This window comes from Mauremys reevesii, linkage group 10 (genome assembly GCF_016161935.1).
Source record: "Mauremys reevesii isolate NIE-2019 linkage group 10, ASM1616193v1, whole genome shotgun sequence".
NCBI lineage: Eukaryota > Metazoa > Chordata > Testudines > Geoemydidae > Mauremys > Mauremys reevesii.
Genome location: NC_052632.1, coordinates 42,319,063 through 42,339,288, shown reverse-complemented (window position 1 = coordinate 42,339,288; position 20,226 = coordinate 42,319,063). Strand labels below are relative to the sequence as shown.

At 46.8% G+C, this 20,226-nt stretch overlaps 1 protein-coding gene across 5 annotated transcripts in view; it reads left to right on the top strand.

Annotated features, from left to right (window-relative positions):
• Positions 1–10,323: 10,323 nt before the first annotated feature.
• Positions 10,324–20,226, top strand: part of PKM (pyruvate kinase M1/2) — a 44,905-nt gene continuing 35,002 nt past the window's right edge. For 2 of the 5 annotated variants that reach the window (XM_039490486.1, XM_039490487.1), the window contains exons 1-2: positions 10,346–10,481; positions 20,064–20,224. In XM_039490486.1, coding sequence (XP_039346420.1) covers positions 20,083–20,224 — 142 coding nt within the window. In that variant the 5' untranslated portion in view covers positions 10,346–10,481; positions 20,064–20,082. Of the gene's footprint in view, positions 10,482–12,560; positions 12,638–20,063; positions 20,225–20,226 lie in introns of those variants that run through there. The other 3 variants (XM_039490489.1, XM_039490488.1, XM_039490490.1) reach the window with 3 other exon arrangements.

Below are 20,226 nucleotides of genomic sequence, written 5' to 3'. Positions count from 1 at the left end.
CTGCAGAACGCTCTAGCGAGCTGCAGACTGGGGGCATTAATAAACAGACAATTATTCCAAATGTGCACAAACAAAGCTGGGATTTTGCAGGAAGCCTCGTGCAGCGAGATGGGGGATGTCAATGCTGTCTGTGGGATGGAGTGGGAGGGGGTTATACAAAGCACACAGTCTCGGGAACCTACCAAATGTTCCACTGCAGAGACAACAGCTGATGAAAGTGCAGAACCCATCAGCCAGAGCGCTTCCACGCAGCTGACCTCAGTCGATGAGCCTGGCATGTGATCCTGCCGAGCTGGGTGGAGGAGAGCCTGGAGAGTCACTCGCCATCGCTATCCCCTCTCAGGACACATCCCCCGATAGCCTACAGCGAGCACTTGTCCAAGCAATCCCTAAGATTCTCAGGTGCAGAGGGTTCATTATGCTTGTGTCATTTGTGCCCGGCTTAGAGGCTTCCCAACAACACTTTCCCCTGGAATATGCCTGCAGTATTGCAGTGCACAGTTGGCTTAGCGTAGGCAGCTGCTTCTGGTGGAAACAAAATACCCAGTCAAGTTCTTCTGTTGTTTGTAAAAGTGGAAAAGCTTGGGGTGGGTTTGCTGAGTATCCTTTTCAAGTGAATGGTCACTGGGACCCAACTGAGCCCTGGAGACCAGACCAGAGCCCTCTGTTTACAAAGCCAAACAGGTGCAGCCTAGACAGCAGCAGTGCCAGCTGTCCCGGACTGTCCACCAATCTGCAGAGACTGCCTCTCGGTAGAGGACCTCAGCTGAGTCCCCGTAGCCCATTCCGTCCATGCGGAGAAGAGGCCCAACTCTGCCGATGGGGTCACCTGTCCACTGGGCAATGGACTGAAGCTTCCAACTCATTTCACCCAAATAGCCTGCGCTAGATTCAGGCCAGTGACCTAGGGGTGGAAAGGCCTGCACCCCATCTGCACTGTCTCACCTAGACTCTAGCTGTGCAGTAATAACTAGGAAAGGCCAGGTAGGCCCAATCAGGGCAGTAGGCGCTTTGGCAATACCTCCACTGTCATGGTTTCGATTTGTAATTGTAACACACACTGCTGGGTAGGGCACTGGCACCAGGGACTGAACCTGGCACTTCTGAATCGAGCCGCATGAGCCCTGCGGCCCAAGCTAAAACGATCCACCTCTGTTAGCCAAGGCTGTAGCTGGCTCATCAGCTGCTATATATGGCCTAGCCACCATTAGCGGGGATCAGAGTGCCACTCTAAGTGGGTGTGGGTGGCACATTATCAGGTGGGGCCTCCCAGGGTTAGACTAAGGGGTCCCAGGTCCAAGTCATGTGCCTCAGCACAAACACCAACCCTGCCTCCTAGGGGATTGGAGTTAAGCCCTGGAACAAGCCCACACTTAACAATAAATAATGCATTTAAATAACCCCAGCAAAGCCAGGAGCAGACCCAGGCTAGTATCTCTAGCAGGGGTTGCACAGCCTCCCGTGCCTCTGGCACAGTCTGCAGCAAAACAGCTCTTCCTCCCCACCACGCCACACCTAGTTAGACATGCACAGGCTCTCTGCCCTGTGCCAATGCACTCCTCCCTCCATGCGGGTTGTCCAACTTATCCATGTGCTCTGCTCTGCAGCTGACATGTGATATGAGCTCTGAATGGTGTGTCAGTTACCTGATCTCAGCTGTCCTGTCAGCTCCAGGCTGAGAGTTTACAAGAATTCCCTTTTGCCAGCAGCTGGCTCTCCTCCCAGCAACTTCCTCTCTGCCCTAATTCTGGGCTCTTGCTTCTCCTTTGTTGCACAATCCAAGGGCAAAGCCACCCCTGGTGCTGGTTTTGGATTCGAAGCCTAACCCCTTCCTAGCAAGGTAACACAAGTGAGGGTATTGGATTTCCAAGCAGCAGCAGCCACCAATGAAATGTAATTCAAGAAAGGGACTAGGAGGGAAAGTGTGAATTAAATACAACCAGAGGGGAGAAAAGAAACAGCAGACCCATAGATACTGACAGCCGAGGGTCTGGAATCAGTGCAGCTGTCAGTAACAGGACTAGCAGCAACCTAGACAGACTATTTCTGACAGGTCCTTGGGGCCTTGGTGCAGAGAGACAAAGAAGCAGGTGGTGCAGAAGGGACAATGGAGCTGAATGACACTCAGTGTGTAGTCTTCAGTTTGATTGCTTAGTTCTACAGCTGTGGGTACACGCATTGGACGCTGTGACCTGCATTTCAGCTCAAGGCAAGTATTGCTTTTTCATTATCTCTGAATGGCATCGCCAGGACAACCTTTGCTTAGAAACAGGTATTGGGTGCAGTAACCTGCAATATGCTGACAGAAGGCAGGAGCTATGTGGGCAGAAGAAGAGAGCTGGATCTAACCAAAATGGCTGTATCATAGAATCATAGAACTTAAGATCAGAAGGGACCATTATGATCATCTAGTTTGACCTCCCGCAAGATGCAGGCCACAAAAGCTGACCCACCCACTCCTGAAATAATTCTCTCCCTTGACTCAGCTGTTGAAGTCCCCAAATCCTGATTTAAAGACTTCAAGTAGCAGATAATCCTCCAGCAAGCGACCCCTGCCCCATGCTGCGGAGGAAGGCGAAAAACCTCCAGGGCCACTGCCAATCTACCCTGGAGGAAAATTCCTTCCCGACCCCAAATATGGCGATCAGCTGAACCCCGAGTATGCGGGCAAGACTCTCCAGCCAGACTCTCAGGAAAAAGACTTTCAATATCCCAACATTGACCCTCGGTACTAATTACCAGTGGTCGCACGTTATTGACCTATTGACTAAATCACGTTATCCTATCAAACCATTCCCTCCATAAACTTATCAAGCTTAATCTTAAAGCCAGAGAGGTCCTTCGCCCCCACTGTTTCCCTCGGTAGGCTGTTCCAGAATTTCACTCCCCTGATGGTTAGAAACCTTTGTCTAATTTCAAGCCTAAACTTCCCGACTGCCAATTTATATCAATACATCTTGCTTCCAATAACTAAATACACCCAGTGGGGAGGGAGTTCTTCCTTGGTACTTTTAAAGGAATTTGTAGCAGATTCTAGGGCACAGTTCCCAGGTCTGGCCAAGATTTTCAGAAGTGACCAGTGTCTCAGTCTGAGGGCCCCACTGGAGACACATTAAAGGGGATCTGATCTTCAGAAAGTGCTGAGCTCCCACCTGCTGAAAATTAGGCCCCTTTAAAGTGTGTCAAGTCAGACACCCAAAATCCCTGGTCACTTTCAAAAATCTTGGCTTAGGTATTTTGTGCTTGTTAGGGAGAAATTTATCAGCATGAAGCCTCTGCCCCACTTACGCCTCCAAACCAGGCTTACGGGGGACTTGAGGCGCATATGCCTTGTGCGAACTCCCTGCTGAGCAGGGGACTTTACCCCTTAGTGAAGATCATATAAAACAATGAGCATGTCTAGCATGTTTCATCAGTTGATCTCAAAGCACGCTACAAAGAAGGCCAGCATCAATATCCCCATTTCACAGATGGGAAAACTGAGGCACCAAGTGGGGATGTGCCTTGTGCAAGGTCACCCAGCAGGCCCATGGCAGAGCCAGGACTAGAGCCCAGCTCTACTGAATACCAAGCTGACGCTCAATCCAAGAGGCTACACTGGAGAATTAGACCCTAAATATCCAGAAACCTTGTGCTTCGGAAACTCTCTACATGGCTCATCTCACTGTCTTTCTTAGTGCTAGGGAACATTTTGTGAGTGCTCCCTCCTTGGTCATAGCCACCTTCGGGTGAGGATTTCCTTGTGCATTTGAGTGGAGGGATATGAGATCGGTTTTTTGCTTCCTTTTCCTTCCATTGCATTTTTTTATGCTGAGCTACGTTTATTCCTGCTCTCTTTGGAGCATGTTGGCTAATGAAGCCACTGCATTCCTGCCCAGACTAGTCACTTCAGCTCATAAAAATTGCACATGCATATAAATTCTATGGCTGGATTTCATCTGCTCATGAACACACTTTCCAGGACCATCACAGGGTAAGTGCTGGCTTCCACCAGTGCAGAAAACCAGCAGAGGACCTTATTGATAGAAAGTCCACAAAGGAGAGGTAACTGCACCAGGGAGCAGCTGCAACATCCTGTGGATGCCTACAAGTGGCCAGGGTTGCCCCAGAAAAGGTATTGGCTAGGAAGCGGGCAGTGGTGATAGCATGCAGTGACTCAATGGCTGGGGAAAGATTGGTAAAAAATGGAGCCCACAGAATGTCTCTGAAGAGCAACGTTATTACTACCATCCTGGATAAAGAATCCCCTGCCCAAAAGCCCATCAGTAATGGGAAGAGAGGGATCAGATTCCATGGGCTGTTTGCATCCCCCATCCAGCATCCTCAACACCTACATCCTACTCTCCTCCAGCCTCCAACCCACTGCTCCAGATCTCCAGTTCTCCCCCTTCCAAGCAATCCTTCCAGGTAGCTCCCCTGCCATGGAGCCCCCCACTTCATTTACCTGCTGGGCCCTAATCCTTAAATCCACCCCTGCTTGCTATGCTGCAAAACCCCTCACCCAGAGCAACTGATGGTGGTCCTTCCTCTAGTCAGAGGGAGAGGACTGCCTCTTTCCCTGTTAACCAAGGTGGAAACATCCTCAGGAGCAGACAACAGGTGATTCCACACCTATTTTGACATCAGAAATGGGGAGGTAAACAGGCCCAGTTCCTTTGCAATGTCTTGCCACTATAACCCATGCGCATGCACTCTGTGTGGTGCTCTGTCCCCTCGGGGGCTGTTGGCCCACATACAAATGTTGATAAGCTCACCCCAGGCTTGGCTAACAGAGCTGGCCCTTTTCTTTCAGGCAGCTCCAACCCTGCGGCTGCTGCCCCACCCCGGGGTGTGGTGTTACACCACAGTCTGCAGAGCTGACTCATTCAGTAACATTTCCCTTCCTCTGGAGGAAGGAGGCTCTAAACTTTCCTTCTGCAGCTAATTTCCCCATGGCTGCAAACAGCTTTTTCCATTCAGAATATCCTGTTCCAATAGAGGCCCTTTTGAATCCTCAGCGGGTGAAATTCATCCCTATGCAGAAGGTCAGCACAAGGCCTAGGCACCACCTGGACTAGGCATTGAGATGCTTTCTGCACATTCGCAGACAACAGGCTCTCACATGGTATATGTGAGGAGCATCAGTTTGCCCACTGGCGTATTTTATTAGGACAACGTTTGTGCTCTCAGTGATTGTGCTGGTATCATTTTTCAGAAACCGCAGATTGTAGCATGGTTTGGTATCATCATTGTCATATTGATTTATGGAGGCTCCTACTCAAGAATGGTATATCTCTATTATACAACACGCCGAGGCTGGAAATGTACCTTCTGCTTTATAGAGAGGAGACAAGCTCCCTGCCCAAGAGGCTTTCAGTCTAAGGCAAGTACCGCAGGTATGCAGACTGTTGATGATGGACTGAAAGACTGAACTGTTGTCCTATGTCTTTTCTTTGGAGTGTGCTTTGTCTTATCTGGCCCCTGCTACCAAGTGCCTCACAATCTTTAATGTATTTAAATTCACAACCCCCCTGCAAGGTAGGTTAATACTATTATCCCCCAGGCACTGAAAGATTATGTGGCTTCAAGGCCACCCTATAAGTCTGTGGTTCCTCCTGGACCCAGCAATTGTTTTAAGCCACGGCCTAACTCTTGCTTCAGCACCTGCCCTCCCAAAGGCAAGGCTGGAAGTCTCCTTCAGTAATGGGACTAACGCCTCCTCATTTGATTTTACCATCCAACAAGGGCATGGCTCCAAACTACAAATCCTAACCCAAAGCTCCCCCAAAGCTTCCACAGTGAGTGACCCTGACCAAGCAGAGATGACACAGCCCTTTCCCCCACCAGTCACAGTTCTGCCACTGAGGTAAGAGACAACCTGGCCCTGATCGGAGAAACCTTCTTGCCAAAGCAATTAAAAAATCCTCAGGTCATGAAAGGCTGCACTGTGCTGCCAGTGGGTGTCACTGGGCTGCATCCGACCTGGGAGCACTGCAGTGGCTGGAGTGCTGCACCTCCCGAACAGCAGCCCCATCAAATGTCACGTTCTCTGTGGTGCAATCAGTCAGGCTTGGACTCTAGCCATCTTCTCTGACTGTTCAACTGTCACAGGCCATCAGTACAGCACAGCAACCTGTGAGAAAGAAGCAGAGGCAGATGGGTCGACAGTTGATGACAAAAGATGACTCATCTGTCCTTTCAGACGGTTGATGGAGTTGGTCTGCCACTTGCTCACTGTTCATCCTGTGAGCTATCTGAAACTGTGTGTAAGAAACCATTTGTTTTCTTGTAACCAGGAAGATCACTGGACACTACTTCACTCTGTCTCTGCTTTTCATATAGGGCCTATCACAATGACATATAAGGGCTGTGAAAGGCTATGGACATGTGCAATCTTATGGGCAGGGACTTGGCTTCTGTTAGTACCTGTCTGGAAAGTGACGACCACACTACTGGGGTTATAGAAATGAAATGTGATTAACTGCATCAGGACTCACCCTACCCATGCAAAACGCAACAGTCTCCTGCATTCCTTACCACCCTCCCATCCCGGGCAATGCTACTGATATTGCGATCCACCATTCCAGAATGCGATCCACCATTTCCCTTCCCTCTCCAACATACTGAAAAGCAATGAGTTCCCTACCTCCACCAAACACACACTACAGCACAAAACATTAACTGCAATCTACCATATTCTTGCATCAACAGATCAGCACATCCGACTGTCACAAATTCCATTAATTCAGGAAGTTATTCTGCCCTCACTTTACTGAGGTTGATGTTAAAGTTTTGGTTTAGAGAGTGAGTTTGATGATCCCTTAATCCTCCCTTTAGCTTAGCTGAAAAAGACTGTTCTTGTAAAAATGCTTAAAATATTGCAGTAGCGGGGGAAGTATTCTGATTGAGGCAGCTGTGCCTGTTGGTCGGCTGTGAGCTCTGGGTGACAGGAGAGTGCCCACACAGCCAGGGGATGGTGCTGTTATCTTTAAGATTAAAGCAGGTACAGGTTTAGTTTGTGTCACTATCTGGCCGCAGAGATAAACCCTGCCATCTGTGTAAAACACCCTGTGGGCCCTGTCTGTTGGTAAAGAGCTGGGACCAGAAGGAAGGCTGAGGATGGGTCTAATCAGTGATAAGATGCTAGCATGGGCTACTTTCTAAATCTTCCCCTCCTGTCTCTCTCTTACTCCTCCACTCATCCTCTCCTACTCTGCCCTCCAGTGTCTTTCCCCTCTCCAGCCATGGGGATGGATAATTCTCTTGTGGAGTGGAGGCAGGTGGGGACTTCCAGTCAGAGCATCTCTTCTTTTCCTGACAAGTACTGCTGCCGCTCCACCTGCTGCAGGAAAGCTGGGAGACCCACAATCCCCCCAGCCAGGCCAGGCTCCTCCTGCGGATCCCACTTCACATTCCTCTGCCTGGTGAGTCCTCACTTCGCCAGCCAGGGAAGAGATGGCAGGAGAGCGAGCCCTCAGGGAAAGGCTCCCCTAAGTCAAGGAAAGAGAGAGAACCATAAGAGGGGCCCTTCATTGGCTTTTAATAGAGGAAGAGGGACTGTGCACCTGTGTACTTTAATCCCTGCACATCAAACAATGGTGGAGTAAACTCCCCATAGCGGAAGCACCTTTCTGATCTCCCTTCCTGGTGGTTGGCTCTTGCTCTATAGCACAAGGGTTAACATCTCTTATCCATTTTTATGCTATCTAATGTAACTGCAGATGTTGTCAACATTGTAGTCTGAGGGATAACGGAATGAAAGAGGCAAGGCCACAGAGTCTTAAGAATCTAGCCAGACCCTGACTCCCCACCATCCCAATAAAGAAACATTTTGTCTCACTTTTCAGTCTCCCAGCCTCTCACAAACTGCGCCCAGCTGTAACCAACCCAGCTGCTGGGGGAAGGAAAGAATATTAACATAATCATATACATTTCTACATAACAAAATCATATGAATCATATAAATCAAGTTTTTTGATTGCCACCAAGTTCTTGGCTTCCCTGAAATCCTGTAGCAGTGAGTTCCACTGGCTAATTATCTATTATATGAAAAACTATTCCTTTCTATCAGTTTTAAATATGTTGGTATTTCATTAGAGAGCCTTTTCTTCTTGTGTTATGAGGAAGAGGAATTAGAAGCACCCGATTCAAACTTTTGTGTACCATTCATCAGTTTCTACACTTTTGCCGGGTCCCTTTTTTCACCAACAGACTGAGACATAAGCCTTCTGTTCGACATGAAGTGAGGTTCAGGGCTCCTAGTCTCCTAGGGCTTGATTATTTCTGACCAACAAAGATGTATGGCTTAGGACACAGGGTCCACAGGGACTCACAGTAAAAGGTTTAGGTCAGGCTTTCAAAAATAAGAGCCTAACATTTCTAAATCCGTGTTCAGGTTCCTAAATAAGTGGCCTGATTTTAAAAAGTGCTGAGTGCCTAGCAGCTACCATTGAAATCAATAGCTGCTCAGCATTTTTGAAAATCAGAGCATTTATTTAGCTAACATTAGACTCCTATTTTTTAAAATATCAACGCAAGTCCTCAGTTTATGAACACAACTGGATAACCCCAAGAAAGCAGGAACTAAGAGGCAGTTAAATCACTGGTCTAGGACTGAGGACATCTGATAACTATTCCTGATTCTGCCAATGGCCCGCTCGGTGATTTTGGGTATGTCACTTAACTGCTCCATGCCTCAATTTCCCCATCTGTAAAATGGAGATAATGATAGTGCCCCCTCTTTGTGAAGCACTTTGAGATCTACTGATGTAAGGTGCTATATGATAGCTAGGTAAAATTGTTGATTTAAAAAATAATAATACCTAGAGCACTTTTTATCTATTGGTACCATTATCCACATTTTTCAGATGGGGAAACAGAGGAAGGAATTTACCCAAGGTCACCCAGCAAGTGTCGCTTTCATTTCTCTAATAAGGAACCTATGCTGCCCCAGGTGCTTTGTGGTCTAGAACCCCTGAGTTGGGGGGCGACTCATGTCAGGTCTTAACTGGGCATATGGGTTTATACTGTGAGAAAAAATAAGCCATCTCTTCTTGCTCTCATAATGTGTCTCACTGTGATATTCAGAGATCCCAGCCAAATGAATATGTGGTGATATGATGAATAGGAGCTGTTTGCTGTAGCAAGTGGGTGTGCTACATTACTCAGCGTGGTTCGTGAATTATTTCCAGCTCAGGGAAAAGACAATATGACCTTAAAACCAGAGCAGATGAGTCACAAGCTGCTGCTGCTGGGTGCTCCATCACTGCAAACTCATCCTCTGAGTCTGCTGGTCAGAGACACACACATTCTTGCTGATACCAGCCATTATCAGGGCTAGCCTCAAACCTGGCAGGACCCCAAGCTCTTAGGACAAGGGGAAATTGGGGGCTTCCCCTGGTAGTCTCAGCAACCCAGAGCCCAATTCCCCACTCTTTAGTCTTTGGGGAACCCTCAAAGGCAGCTCTTGGCCCAGCTTCCTGACTTTTGGAGCCTGCTGTAACCACCTATGGGGAGGGAATCTGGCCATGCATGGGGGCCTCAAGCAGTCATTTGTCACGCTTGGGTTGCTCCCTCCTCCCTTTGTCACTGGATCCATTCTTTAGCTGGCAGCTTCCCAGCTGGGATCTCAATGGTAATTTGGCGCTAACAATAAGCTCTCTGGGAGCCCTCATTAAAAAAGGGGAAGGAAAAATTCGCAACTGGGGAAAAGCAACAATGGGGAACAGAAAGATCTTTGTAAATGGTTTCCAGGGCCCTGAAAGCCTGGGGGAAGGGCAGTGGGTATTCAGGAGAGGCTTCCAGCTGTGATGCAGGGCAGCCTGGCCTCTGAGCAGACACATGGGGGATGGGTAATGGGGTGCTGTCCCGTTAGAAGCACTGCAGCATGGGTAATGAGGCATAGCACCGACACTACGGGGAGCCCAGGCCGTAGTGGAATACAGGGTCCTACGTGGAGCATTCCCTTGGCTGGCACACCCCGTGAGAAGAGATGCTGCTGCTGCTGCAGGGGAAGGAAAAGGGAAAGGGAAGGAGGTTGTGGCCCATTTAAGAGATACTGATGCTGAACGGGGAGCTAAGGGGCGTGGACCCCCTTTAACAGATGTTACAGCATGGGAGGGCTGCAGTCCTCTTCAGAGCTCCTGCTGCACGGAGGTTTTAAGGGATGCGGCCCCTTTAAGAGATGGTACTGCTGCATGGGGGGAGGTAAGGCATGCGGCCCCTTTAATTGCAGCCACCGCGGCCCCTATCACTCGCAGGCCGCGTGCCGAGCGCCTCCCCATTGGCCGATTATCCACGTGATGTCACACTTCCTTTCCTACCGCAGCTTGTGCGTCCGCTGGTGAAAAGAATCCGTCCGCTCCGCCTCCCCGCGTGATACAGGGGCGGGCAGCGGAGGGATCCATAGGGCAGCCGAATTCACCTTGAGGAGCGGCGGGCCGGGGCGGGATCGCAGAGAAGCTGAAGCTTTCGGGGTGAGCGGACGTGGTGAGGAGCAGCAGGTAGCAGGGGGGGGAGGCCAGCGCGGTGCCGCCACCCTCCAGGGCGGAGCGGGTCCTTCCCAGGGAGCCTCCGTCCCCCCTCGCTGCCCGCCGGCCCTCTCCGGAGGCGGGGTGCCGGCTGGTGGGCGGCGCGGCCCCTCTGCCGAGGCCGACGGGGCTGCGCTGTTGGTGGGTCGGGGATGCTCTGGGGTGGGAGCGCCGAAGCTCGCCCCTCCTCCGCGGAGCGCGCAGCCAGCGCGGCCTCGCGCAGAGCGAGTCTGTGCGTCTGTGGCGCGTGGGGGCACGTGCGTGGTCCGAGCTCCAGCTGCCCCCTCGGGAGCACGTGGGGTGCGGCTGGAGCTTCACAGTGCCCGCTGCAGCCCCGTAGCGCCGGCCTGTTGTTACAGACGGGGAGCTTGGGGGGGGGCGCTGCAGCCCCGTAGCGCCGGCCTGTTGTTACAGACGGGGAGCTTGGGGGGGGGGGCGCTGCCGCCCCGTGGCGCCGGCCTGTGGTTACAGCCGGGGAGGTGGGGGGGGGGCCCCTGAAACCCCGAAGCGCCTGCCTGTTGTTACCGACGGGGAACTTGGGGGGGCGCTGCAGCCCTGTAGCGCCGGCCTGTTGTTACAGACGGGGAGCTTGGGGGCGCTGCAGCCCGTAGCGCCTGCCTGTTGTTACAGACGGGGAGCTTGGGGGCGCTGCAGCCCCGTAGCGCCTGCCTGTTGTTACAGACGGGGAACTTGGGGGGGGGGGGCGCTGCAGCCCCGTAGCACCTGCCTGTTGTTACAGACCAAATGAGACCATCCACCACACTAACTTAACAAAGAACTGCGTCCTGAGGCGGGACAAGCACAACTTCAGTTGTCAGATTCTTGCTTGTACTAATTCTGTAAAATATGACCTATAGAAAAATGCAGTATTACTCTTACAGGCTCTGGTGAAACTCAGTCCTTTTAACCTTCACTGCTTCAGTGTTGCAGGGGAGTCCACACCGGGGTGACAGTAGAGGAGGAAAGACAGACTTACATTTGGTGGAAAGTGAGGCAATTAAGTACCTTTCAAACGGTTTTAACTCAAAGTTTAGACCTTGTTCTTCCTCTGTCCCCTCATCCTGTGTTTGAGATGTCCTCATCCTACAGTGAGCTGTTAAACTAGGTTAGCGCTCCTTAAGTTGGCCTTTGAATGGATCTTGTAGCATTGGTTAGCCTTCTGAGACAGGGATCATGTTGCATTGCATACCAAGCGTGGTCAAATGTGATCTGATTGCCAATAGAAAGGGCTCTTTCAGCTACTGCAGTCCTGTAATGATCTGCATTTCGGAACTGATGCCATTTTGTGTGGTTGCAAGGGAGGATCTCTATAAAACATACTGCTATTAAGTTTAAACTGTGAGGCCAGTGTAAGAGAGTGATTGAATTCATCATTAGAGATGCTAGATCAGTAGTTCTCAAACTTTTGACTGGTGACCCCTTTCACATGCAAGCCTCTGAGTGTGATTTTTTTTTTCCCCTCATAAATTTAAAAACACTTTAATATATTAACACCATTATAAATTCTGGAGGCAAAGTGGGGTTTGGGGTGGAGGCTGACAGCTTGTGACCACCCCACCCCTCCATGTAATAACCTTGTGACCTTCTGAGAGGTCCTGACCCCCAGTTTGAGAACCCCTGTGCTAGATTTTATCCAGCTTTCCCTTGCACAGGCAGGACTGAAACACAAATGCCCCATGATGGTATCCTGAGACTGTATGTGTGAAACAAAACTGGTCCTCCCCCCTCTTATGCATACTGTTGTAAACATGGGAAAGATTAAACCTCCCTACCCCAATGGGTTTATTGGCCCAAACTAACTGATAAGAAACTACTTTGTAGGCAAACTTGATGGGTCAGGTTGCTGCAGCACCATGCAGGGAGACCTGGGTGTCTGCTGGGATTGTTCAATGGTGTGAAGCGGGTAGGAGTGCAGGTATCACTGCTGTCACAACCCCTTGTGGCTGGCCGTGACACTGCAGCTTCAGAGGTGGTGATCTAATGTGCTACAGCATAGTGCTGCAGTATTACAGCTGATGTATAATGCAGGAAAAGAAATATGGAAGAGGAGTTGTAACCCTGGTCAAATAACCGTTCCTAAATGATTGCCCTGGATTGAGCCTCCACTTTTCATTTTAATATCTGTTTTGGTAAGTATCCTCAAAAGAGGGAATTAAATAACTCCAGCTAATGGTATTCTTTAAACAGGATTCCAGTTTTGGCAAAATTTGAAACTATTACCCTATTGATGGATGATGAACTTTGTAGTTATCTTGCCTCTAAGGTAGAATTAGCTAGAATACTGTACTATGCCCTACCTTATTCTGTACTTCCTGCTTTGTTTCAGATTAATACCAAACACCTCTGGAAAACAATTCTTGGCTTGGTTCAGATACATGTGTTTTCATATATTACCATTAGAGCCATGTCCTCAGATAGAAATGTGTGTACTTTTAACTGAAGATAGCTAGCAATAACTACACTTCTTAATTACCCTTGCATTTAAGGGGAGATGAAGAGTAATCAAACTGGGTTGATATGGCACTGAAGTAACTCTGAGCTACTAAAAGGGGGAAGTGATTAAGCAAAGTACACTTATTTCTGGCTGCAGCTACATGCTGTAAAATTTGCAGAAAGAAGCTTGGATTCAGAGTTGCAAGGTATTTCAGTTTAGTGTTTCCTGGGGTGCAGGGGGTCAATCAGACTGTGGGAGTAAGGGTTGAATCAAATGGAAAAGGGAGTATTTGCCACCTCCCACACCAAGAGAGCTGGCAGTATCTTAAATGATGCTAACTTAGATCAGTATATGGCTCAAACTTGTTAGTGACCTAGTCATCTCTTCATTGCACAGGCAAGCGAAGGCCCCTTTTGAATGTGTCCTGTATTTTTCCTGTATTAAGTCTGTGTAAACATGTCCAATTTATTTTGATAGTCATCTGTACTTCACTAAGGACTGTATTTAAAAAAAAAAAAAACAACAAAAAACCCCCTTTGAAACATGTTTGAACTGCTCTTTTTAGAGTCAGATTTGCATGAATGGTCCTTTTGTTACAAAGCATTGGAAACTTCATTGCTGTCATCTCAGATTAATAAAAGTAGAGCAGACTTTTTAAATGGTCATGGCTCTGGCATCCCAGCTACTTTGGGATAGAGCATCGCATAACAGAAAACGCTGCTTATGTTTGTATTACTTAACAGATTCAAATCGTTGTACAACGCTCTAATGTTTGCGCAATCACTGAAACCTAGTAGAACAATTATAACTTCATCCAGCTTCAAGAATCTTAGACTTGTATCTGGTTATCTACAGCCATACATCAAGGGAAACTGAAGTGCAGTTTGCCTCTTGAAATCAAGAGCTTTTATAAACAGACCTGGCCACTCTCCGCATTTCTTCCTGTAGCTCTAACCCTTCCCCCCAAAATAGTGTTTGGGCCATGCTAAAGAACTGAAAAGATACAGAAAGGTTCAAACATGGTTTGAGAACAGATTTGGGGGTGGGGCATAATGCATCTTGAGACTAACAGTTCTCACTCCCACTCTTCTGTTGTGGCTAGATAACTGCAACAAACTCAAGTTCTTCCAGCAGAAAAGTAAACATACTGTGAAATCATAAGATACTTAAGGCTGTTTTATGTCAAAAAAAAATCCTTCTGAATTTTCTAGAGATGAAATCTACAAATTCTGGTGAAAAGCTGGTGGTAAATAAGGCAGTCAATTTGATATTGCATTGAGTGCAGCATTGAGGCAATCTAACATCTAAGAATGCATGTAGTCTATATCGGTGTGCCTCCACTCCTGGGTAAAACACTTAGAATTTGGATCACCTATTTAGTAGTATATAAATAAGACTTGCTGCTGCCAGCAGGGTAGGAAAGAGGCCACTCTTGATTACATAAAATCCAAAGCTGAATCCATTTTGCTAAAGCTCTAGATGTGTGGTCAGGATAAATCACGTGGGTGTGTCCTCTCTTTCCTGTCCTCTGGCTTAGGAACAGGCTGCTGTCCAATTCCTAGGAGAGGCTATGTAGTCCCACCTCCTGTGGAAAAGCAGCAGAGCTTAGCTGCAGTGTGTTGTGATAGATAGCACGTAGGAAAAAATAGAACAGCAGTAGCGGCTAACAGCCACTATTCAATGATGAGTGCAGAAATCTAGGAGGGATTTCAGTTGTATGCTGTTCTGACTGCATCTATAAATCCAGCTAGGGTTCAGATCTTCACTCTACCAATAAATCTGCTTCTTTTCCTTGGAAAGACATCACTGGCCTTGTTTGCTGATAGCATAGAGGGGAGAACTCTTGGATTTTTCTAAAATTCTGCTTACTTGTAGTTGCTGTGGTAGCACATGCAATACAGATAAGCAGTGCTGGCATGTTATGCCTGCACCAGGACTGCTAATTACTTTTGGATTGGTTGATGCTGATAGCGAGATCATATAATCTGACTCATTAATCAAACCTGTAGTGAGCTTGATTCTTCAGGGGGTGCAGACTGAACTAGATCATATGTTAATCTGAGAGCTAATCCATTCTCATGCAGGAAAAGTACTGATGTCACAAACACAGCACCAGTGTGGCCCTCCCACCTATCCTTTCCAATCCCGTTAATTTGTGCTTTGAAAATCAGAGAAACATTAGCATCCCAAAGCTGCTGGCTGAATGTCTATCTCTGAAGATACAGGGTTAGAATCTGCAATTTGATGGTAGCTGAGAAAGGTGTTCTGAATCAGTTGGGTGAAGCAGAAATTGCTAGGTGGCCCTGAATAATCTGCAGTATCAGTCATGGTGGCTGGAGTGGTTCATGAGTGACTGCCAAACTCACGGCAGAATGTCAAAAAGTAGGACAGACACCCCAAACTGGTGGTATGTTCTATAATTAGATATCGCCCACCCAATAACACAATGATCCAGGCACTCACATTTAACAGTATTACTATAGTCAGGCAACCCCATGGGCACTCTAGTCTGTCTTGCCACCCAGGCAAGCTGGGTAAATGGTCACTTACAGTTAAGATCACACAATATTCAGGTTTCTCCCAGTCACTTACTCTCAGATCAATTTGTACCTTAGAGCTCATACCAAAGACAATCCTATTATTAACTAAGGATTTATTAACAAGGAAAAAGAAATGAGGCTATGTCTATGCTACAGCACTTATAGCGGTGCAGCTGTAGCACTTGTGGTAGAGAAGCACTAAGCCAGTGGTCTGTCAGCTTAAAGCTGCCACCTCTTGCAGAGGCCGGACATGTCGACAGGAGAAGCTCTCCTTTCGACATCACGCTGTCTACACCAGCACTCAGTTCAGGATAACTTACGTCACTCAAGGGTGTAGATCAGTGGTTCTCAAACTTTTTTTTTTCTATTGGTGACCCCTTTCACACAGCAAACCTGAGTGTTTCCTCCCCCCACTTCTAAATATAAAAGCATTTTTAACATATCACTGTTATGCTGTAGGCAAAGCAAGGTGTAGACATAGTTATTTACAGGTTAAAGCAGGCAACATATAAGCACAAATGAATTAGTCTTAGGTTCCTAAAGGTGACAGGTGTAGTAAGGGGGTGAGTAGTCTCTTGGTCTATCCAAGGCCGTGATCAAGTGTCTTGATGTTTTGGTCTTTTGGCCTTGAGATGAAAACCTTGTCTGTGTCTTTGGAACCTTGAGGTAAAAAATATTATCTAAATTATATCTGTCCACTGAATGTCTGTTAGGGCTGACTCTGGGGAATCTTTTTGTTTCCTAGCTCCAGTCCTTTGAGAATCCAAACAGCAAAGAACCATTTCTTTTTGTGAACATCTTTATATGCCCTTCCCCCAGAGTTCAGCCTGATCTAAGGCTCCTGCACACAACTCCTTCATGGGTGAATGGGGCAATCAGCAACGCTTTTGTCCTACAGTGGCCCATTTAGTCTTGATAGTCCTTCTTGATGGGCAGAGGAACCACTCTTCCTCCTTGGGGTAACAAGTTCTCAGCCAGCATCTTTACAATTTACATACTACTTTGTAGCATGAGATACAGACATTACACATAAGATTAATGCTTGCAGCAGTTTATAGGGTCTAAACATATCTTTACAAGTCGAATACCTGTCTTGAACGATATTAACGTACAGGTGACCTGGTCTGATTTCCAGGTATGAGTTTGTCAGTGCTCAGCTGATGCCTGCAGCCTCAGCAAGAGCTGGCACCAGGTTTACCAGTATCACAGAAAAGATTGCTCCATTTTGGTGGCCATCTTACATAGTTATATAATAGTACAGGGCTACCCTCTGCAAAAGCTCTAGGACAGTGGAACAGTATTTTCTGCTGATCAGAAAAGGAGTTGGCAGACCCTTCTTAAACATATAAACGCCAGAACTAGGTTTGTGTTGTAAAAGAATTTTAACTTGCTTTGGGATGGAGGTAAAATTGCTTAAAATCTAGGAGCCCCTTTCAATCAAACTTGATTGATAGCTTGTGGCTCTCTAAATATGGGTAGTAAACTCCCTGCTCTTGAGGGATTGGATTCCTAAACACACCACTAACTCATCTCACTTCAAACATATAAGTGCATCTTGCCAGAGACATATGGGGCTAGGCTCTATAATAAACTTGGGATTTACTAGTCATTTGTCCTAATGAAATCAATCTGATTTCTTCCTATCTTATAAGATCCTCATTGCCTTGAGCAAGCCATGCCCATCTGAATCTTGCAAAAATTTCTAAAATAATGTAAAATGCCAAAAATAGCACTCAAATCTTAACCTGCAGCAGAGTTCAGTGAATGTTTCATAGAAAAGCACTGTAATTTATAAGCAGAGAAGTGCAAAAACATAGGGCACAATATTTCAAAACTAAAGCCACTTTCAGGAAAACACACTGTTTCCATGTTCTTGATGGTGCTTTTCTTTCCACCTCCAACTTCCCGGCCCAGAAAAGCCTGTGATTTCTCTGACTTTTGAAAAGATTGTCCCTAACGGGATTCTGACTTCAAATGGAACTTTTTTAAAAAAAGCAGTAATCTTATCACAGTGAGTGTGAAATACAGAAATTTAAATTAGTTTGTAAATGACTGTTATGGGTTTTCCATGAGATGCATTTAACACCCCCTCTCCTTTTTTTTGAAAAGCTTGTGACTCATTAATAGCCTGAGAGCCAGTGGACTATCAGTTTCCATCTCAATTGCTCATCCCTTGTACAGAGCCAGATGAGATGCTTCATATTGGTTCCAGAATTGTCTTGCATTCAGATAGTCAAAATATGCAGCATGCACTTATTGGTGTCAGTGAGCATGGGGAGAACTTTTGCTGCTACAGTTCCTTCTCATTCATTTATGAGAGTATACATTATACTACTCCCTAATGCATTCAGCGATTTAGACTATACAAGGTGCTACATAATATAAAGGTTTTGCTTGAACTCTTCAGAGGCTTGCACCTGAAATCTAGCTTGTGATGACTGGCTATGGAATATTTGGGAGTGAACTAATATTAAACCAGCTGCATCTTAACTGCTCCCCTTCTGCAAATCAGTCTTTCTTCCTAGTAAGGTACAAGTATTGCTCCCCCCCATCAGAAGTTATTTCCTGTTTTAAAGTCAGGCTAACCAGTAGGGAATAATTAAACAAATCCATCAGAGGACCAAAAGTAGCCTGATCTGGAAGTCTGACACTCTGTGTTCATGTGTGAAATTGCCTTTTCAGGGGACTTCTTAGATATTAAAAACAAAGAGTGGGGAGGACGTGGTTTGATATGAAGGAGCTAATGTTTCTCTTTCTGTACCACCTCCTCATGCTGCTGGGAAACATTAAGCTATGTATGCTGGAATAGCCATGTACCTTAATGTAACCTTACAATGTTTCTAATATAGGCAGACTTTCATGTGCCTTCATTTCTACCTCAGTGAGTCAGCACCTTCCCATGGGGCTGGATAAGAGAATACTTGCCAGGGTATACTGAGGTTTTCAGTAGCCTATGTCACTGCTGTAAGTCTCTGTATCATAATGAGGATGCAGTGAGTCAGAGCTGCCTTGCGAGAGGAACTGCACGTAGATGCAGAGAAATTGGAAGGCCTGACTGGCAGAGGTGGGTGAGGGAGGAGCTAAACTTCCTGAGTGAACCATCTTAAAACAGCATGTGCTCTCCTGTGATGTCAATGCTTAATATGTGGTGGAAGGATCATAGGGGATATTGCTTCTGCAAAGGGCTGTAGGTGTAGTCATAATGCTCACGTTTATCACAGTGCTATTCTGATGGTCAGGTAGTGTCTCCTTCAGACACCCTCAGCTTGATGGGGTTTTATGGCACTAGCCCTAATTTGTATGAGGGTGAAAGTTTGTATAGGTTCTCTGTGTGGTGCAGTATTTATTAAACTTAAGCCTGTTTAGCTGTTCAGACAGAGCTGGTTTTAAACTCCTACAGGATTAATCCATCATGTTGACTAGGCACTTAGGTATAGAAGAGGCTTCAGCTCAGAAATGAACCTGTTGAGTTATACATCAAGGTGCATATTATCTGTAACAAGACTTTGGCACAATAATAATGTTCGCTATGGTATAACTACTACAGTCTGTAGATACTTGAGGGCAGAGACAGGAAACTGGTTGAGGGAGTAAGGATGAGGGAGCAGCACAAACTATGGATGTAGTTTTCCTACAGTTGGTCCAAAATACAATAGTGGTCCGTCTTGCTGTTGCCTGAGTCCTCAAAACTGGTCACAACTGCAGGAAGTGTTCCTAGGCTTAACCCCCAAGTGTAAGCATTCCTAGAACTCTGCAGTACGGTGACACCACCTGTGCTCTTGCATAGTAGTGCACTTGAAGACTGGCCTATAGGGAGGGGTGTGAATTGTTGAGTGCTCTAACTGCCCCATGTAGACCCTGTTGGCATGAACTAAAAACGTGCCAGTGTGTGTTGTCCTGTGGAATACATCAACATGCACTAGGTACTTTTTTGTTTACACCAGCAGGGTCTACTTGGGCAGTTAGAGCCCTCTACAATTCAAACCCCTGTAGCCTGGAGTGCAGCATCATGTAGACAAGCCCTAAGGAAGTCCAGTGTTCTGAGATGATTGGGACGGGCAATGTTTGCTTATTATACAAGAGTCTGGCATATCTAACTGTGATGCCATATAAACGAGCCCTTAAACAATCTTTACTATGGTACTAAGCGAACTTGGTTCCTGTCCGATCAGTTAGGGGCTTCCCTTGGGCTAATATTACATTAATATGTCTGCGAATCCATAAAAATACCCTGTAAAATCACTACAAGGAGACAGAATAAACTGGCAGTAGAAGACATTAATATTTCATTTCATAACCACCTCCCAGCAATTTGCCAGGCACTCTTCCTAACCTTTTGTTTCTACTATTAGGGCTCCACACCAATAATTTGATTCAATAACTAGCAGCACCAATCTGCACGGAGATTATCCAAGAAATGATGTAAAATGGAATGTATACCGCTTAAATACTCACGCAGAATTGCTTACCAAGGCTTTTTTTAATCTCAACCAACTCAATTTTCAGACAACTGTGTATGAGACCCAACTAGGTTTTAGATTTACCTGCCAGTCTAAAATAACTCTCTACCCTCTCTCCTAGGTAAAGAATCCCAGCAACCATGTCTAAGCACCATGATGCTTTCATCCAGACCCAGCAGCTACATGCTGCCATGGCAGACACTTTTCTGGAGCATATGTGCCGCCTGGACATTGATTCTGAGCCAATCACAGCACGAAACACCGGCATTATCTGCACTATTGGT